The sequence below is a fragment of the Apaloderma vittatum genome, unplaced genomic scaffold (assembly GCF_000703405.1).
Source record: "Apaloderma vittatum isolate BGI_N311 unplaced genomic scaffold, ASM70340v1 scaffold18106, whole genome shotgun sequence".
Lineage (NCBI taxonomy): Eukaryota > Metazoa > Chordata > Aves > Trogoniformes > Trogonidae > Apaloderma > Apaloderma vittatum.
This window is the reverse complement of record NW_009721422.1, coordinates 29,616-34,557: the sequence shown is the minus strand read 5'-3', so window position 1 is coordinate 34,557 and position 4,942 is coordinate 29,616. Positions and strand designations below refer to the sequence as shown.

General features: G+C 50.8%; 1 protein-coding gene across 1 annotated transcript in view; it reads right to left on the bottom strand.

Moving 5' to 3' along the window:
* Positions 1-7: 7 nt before the first annotated feature.
* LOC104275431 (microtubule-associated protein tau-like) overlaps positions 8-4,942 on the bottom strand; it is a gene marked incomplete at its 3' end in the record, with an annotated part of 14,291 nt that continues 9,356 nt past the window's right edge. The window contains exons 6-10 of the mRNA XM_009871393.1: positions 3,621-3,676; positions 2,308-2,487; positions 1,144-1,276; positions 473-523; positions 8-48 (exon numbers count right to left, since the gene is read on the bottom strand). Coding sequence (XP_009869695.1) covers positions 8-48; positions 473-523; positions 1,144-1,276; positions 2,308-2,487; positions 3,621-3,676 — 461 coding nt within the window. The remainder of the gene's footprint in view (positions 49-472; positions 524-1,143; positions 1,277-2,307; positions 2,488-3,620; positions 3,677-4,942) is intronic.

Sequence of the window (4,942 nt, the reverse complement as noted above, 5' to 3'; positions counted from 1 at the left end):
AGCCGGGACTGCTGTAACCGCTTCTGTCTCCAGACTTGGGCTGCTCACCTGAAGTTTGCAGACAGAGGGAGGCAAGCATGAGGTAAGAAATCCGGGCACGTAACCCCTTCCCCGTTCCCTGCCTGCCTTTACGGGGTCCCCAGGGCCCACCCGCTACTCCTTGTGCAGGGGGGAGATGGCTGCACTCTTCATTTTTGACTGAAAACTGTGATTAAAGACAATTTCCCAGTATCTCAGAAGGAACATGACATTCACTGTCCACTGAAACTCCCCACCCAAGCGTGACACTAGCACGCGTGATGAATTACAGACAAAAGACACTCAAACAAAACCGTTTTCTTCTATTAGAAGTCTGGAAGCGTTTTTATAAAATTATGTTATGTAATTAAATAAGGCTGCTCTCTGAGCATCCTAGCACTGTCCCTGGTCTGAAAAAAAAATGGAAGAAGAAAAGAAAATTCTTAACCATCACCTTTCTCAGACTTCGCTGCTGCAGGAGGTGGTTTTTTCTGCTCCTTTCTGCCTGTTTAATGAATGAGAAAAATGCTTAAACACAATAAAGCTGGAAACTTAATTGATTTAAGGTTTTACACAGCTCTGGTTAAGTACGAAAAATACATATATTCAGTGAAAAGCACCGTTTTATTGGAAATTCACAGTGCCTGATGCTTTCTGGGGTTTTCTTCTCTGATAATAACAGGCTATCTCCATTCCTGCAATTGAAGAATTGATCCTCTTGCCCCTGGCCTTTGCGAAAGATCGTCGAGAGAAAAGGAATAGATGGATTAAAAAAAAATAAATGGAGCTGCTGAAATCTTCCAAATTGGAGGATATCTCAAAGAGACAAAGCAACTGGCCTCTCCTATGCACTGGCAACTATACCGATGGAGGAGATAAAGCAGCATCTGGAAAGGTTCATTTCAGGGAAACCATCCCTAGCTCTGCGCCCGCAGCCCCGTGACGAGGCCGAGCAGCTCCGAATCACCACGTTGATCTCCACCTGCGTGGCGGAGATCCCCAGCCTGCACGGGGGGAAATTTGTTCGCCGCCCCCATGTAATGGCACAGAGAGTCCAGGAGCGCCACCGAAACGGAGCCTCTGGGGTGGGAGACGCAGCATGGCGCCGCTCCCACCATGGCTTACCGGAGCCGGGAGGTGTCTTGGGGGCCGTGGGAGTCTTTGCCGGGATGCGCGTGGCGTTGGTCGAGTTCCTCTGAGCCTGCCCGGCCGCAGACCGCGGTGTGGCCGTCTTCGTGCCGCCTCTCATCTCCGGGCCCTGGGGAGGCGAGGGGGGAAAGGCTGATGCAGGGGGGATCTGCATGGAGACGGGCTGTCACCCCTCAGGGGTCGGAGCCACACGAGACCCTCCTGCTCGCCACCCTGCTGGCTCGCAGGAGCTCCCACGGGTTTCTGCATTTCTCCTGTTCCGCTGACTTTTTGTACAGAAGATAAATAAATAAATTCATTGACCAGGCTGGGGGCTCCACAGAGGGGTGCAGTGCCTGGCTCCAAACACCCCCTTTATCCCACTATAATAAACTAGTGTAACACGTACATCACCCGTAACGGCAGGTAAATACCAACACGCTTGTGATCCTGCAGGAAAACCCTCCCCAAATCTATTACCGCAAAGGGAAACTCCAAACAACTTTGTACACGGCAGAACAAGCCATGGATGTGCGTGTGTTTCCTACTCTCGGTGTAGCACCTGGCAGATCTGGCAGCGGCACATTTCAAATACATCTGCTGTTCACAGCCAACGCACCTGTAAAGCACAGCATAAAGCTGCAAAAATAAAGCATGAACGAGCACAAAGGGACCTGGGAATGTCTCAGGGAGACCAGGTAACACTCTCTGGCAAGGAGGTGGTTTTGCCGTAACGCAGAAGCAAATGTTTGTTGTGTTACAGCACAAATGTGTTTGTGAGATGGACTCAGATGCTTCCAACATCAAACCTGGAGCTAAATCTGGCTACGGGCACTGGAAGGTGAAGGAGAAGCACATTAGCTCAGTCAGTTGAGCGTGGTGCTGATAACGCCAAGGTGGCAGGTTCGATCCCCACTCGGTCCCCACGTGTTGCCTGATCTAGCTGAGAGGCGTCCCGGCCCACGACAGGGAGGCTGGATTAAATGATCTCTAAGGTCCCTTCCAGCCTAGGCCAGTCTATGCTGCTGCTGATCATGATTCCACCCACTGCACTGGGGTGGAGAGAAACTGCCCGAACGAGTGCTGCCGGCTGTCAGGAAGGCCTCCAGGTATTCCCCGAGGCAGCTTTGCCTCTCTCTCTCTCACATCCCATTTCCTTACCTTGGCTTTCGTTTCTTGCATTCCTGTACTGGCAGGTCGGGATGTGACAGAAGAGACTCGTTTAGAGGCGGGAGCAGGGCTGGAGGGTGTTTTCGAAGGGGTTGTGCTAGAGGAGGTGTGTCGTTGGGGGGGGATGGAGGGTCTATCGCCTGGGGATTTGGCAGTGGAAGGTGAGGATTTCTTAAAACACGGAAACAAAATAAAAGCGGAACACAAAAAAAAATCAGTATGGGAGGAAAACGAAAGGGGATCGCTGATGTTAAACAGGGTTAGAAGGTGCAATACGGAACTGGGTGTGGGGCAGGCTCCTCTGGCAGCACAGAGCTGGGCAAGAGCTCAGGGGCTCACGGCTGCACCGGCGAGTGGGGGATCCCTCGGCTCTACTCCTACCACCCACTCCTGTCTGCAGAAAGCCCCGTGAGAGTTGGCTGTCGCCCTCCACGTCAGCGGCACATTTTACCACAGAACTGCTCTACTAAACCCCAAACTCTCTCTGTGCTCCACCTGCAAAGACGGCACAGGGGCAGCGCTACCGACGCCGGCACTTCTGGGGGACGCCGAGGACTGCTCCCAGGTCTCCCAACCCCACCTGCTTTGTTGATAACAGAGCACTGGTTTTTTATTTAGACGATTGCTCGGCATCGTGTCTAAAGCAAAGCTTCGTGCAACCCTGACAAATCTCCCTAAAGGCCTGATTACGCATTGTTTGAAAAAATTATATTCCTCACCTTTAATTCTTCACTCCCTAAATGGTCCATCAGCTTGTCCATCACCTTGCCCAGGCACCAGCCAGGCTCATGACCAGCTGAACTAAATCTCCAAATTAGCGGTGAGACAGACATCCTTCAGCTTCTGCAATTTACCCACTATTAAACTCTGTTCTTCACCTGCATCTGCAAGGCCTGTGTTATTTAATTTAATTTTTGAATTACGTGTCTTGCCCTTTTCACTGCTATGCTGCTCATCCCCAGCAGAGCCCGACTCAGTTTTGAGTTTGCTTTGGCGCCGCTTTGCCCCAGCTGTCTGCTTCCCAGTCTTGGGCTGAGAAGATGGTTTCTCCAACCACCTGCTCAACCTCGTGAGCCACGTGTTTGTTTTAGACTCAGTTCGCTTTCTCACCCTCAAAGATCGCCACGGATTGCACCATCCAAACCAGGGTGAGGGAAATAAAAATCAAACCACTTTCGAAAGACAGAGGGAAGAATGGCAGAAAATGGCAAGGGTCGCTAAGAGGCACCCAGGAGAGGGAGTCAGGAACACACAGAGCACTCAGACGGTCGGTGTCACCTAGTTTGGGGTTTTTTTTAGCTTACCTTCGGTTTCTTTTCCTCAGCTTCAATCCCTTCCTTGTCTTTGCTGTCAATACGACCTGGCCAATGGAAACACACACAGTTACACTTCTAGGGATTGGAGGCTGAACTCCAGAGAGATGGTGATGTCTGAGCTACAGCAACACGTGTGCTGGGCGGGAGTTCCACGCTCCTCCTCTCCTTTAAATTAAGCACTACTCTTAGGAACGTTAAAAAGTCACTTATTTCTTGCAGAAATGCTTCCACTCTGTAAACACATTCTTTCCGGGTTAATCGATTATTCTGTGCACAGGCAGCAGCTCATTAGTCATCGCTGGAGCATCAGAAAAGGATTGTGTGAGACTGTTTTGCCCAGATTTGGACTCAGTTCCAGCAGCATCTGTTTGGTTTAGGACAGAACAGTTCTCTTCAAACCTCAACACGAGTCTCCCTCTCTCCCTAAAGCACCCAGGACACCCCAATCCCAGCAGTGTCAGGCTGCCCGTGGTCTCATCTGAAGTTGTTGTTTGGCGTGTTAGCTCTGCAACGTGTTTTTATACCCGGCCGTGGTTGATTCCCATCTCTCCTGACACCCAGCAGACTTCGATCCGGGCCAGTCCCTGCAGGGTCTGAAGGTTTTATCTGTTGTCCTACTTGATTCATATCAAGCCTACAGTGACCCTGACTCTATTCCAGTGTTTTGTCCCATTAGTCTACAAGCACAAGACGGCAGTATTGCTAATTAGGGGATTAGAAACAGAGAGGAAGTGAAGTTGTACTATAAGGCACTCATAACAAACCCCCTTTTCCCCGTCTTCAGCTAAGTCCTCCTTAATCTGGGAGGAAAAGCTGCTGATATTCTCCCCAGTGTTTTGGAAACTTGTCCTCGGGGGAGGCGAGCCCTCTCCCAGTGACATGAATGATGTTGTTGATCCAGCGATGACCAACCCCAGAGCTGCTGGATGCGTCACCCTTCCCAAATTCAGTTAAACTGCAGATCAGAGCGAGGCTGGAGCCGAACAGCCACAAATTATCTCTGTCTTTGAAGGAAAAGACTATTAAATAATTAAAGGAATTCCTTCTGTCGAATCAGAAACTGGTGGACTCTGGGCAACGCATCCCCAGCCCGACACCGTTTCCAGGCTCGGGTGCGAGCGGCAGCGAGCTATGCCGATGCCCCGCGAAGCTTCCCGACGGCTTATTAGGGAGTGAACGACGAGAAATGTGTTATGAGCTTTACCTCCAACGGAAAAAAAGCTACATCAACAATTTCTTCGTGAATGCCACACAGCAAAGGGTGCACTCGCTCTGCCGCAAACCAGAGCGGCGTTTCCAAGCTCACGGAA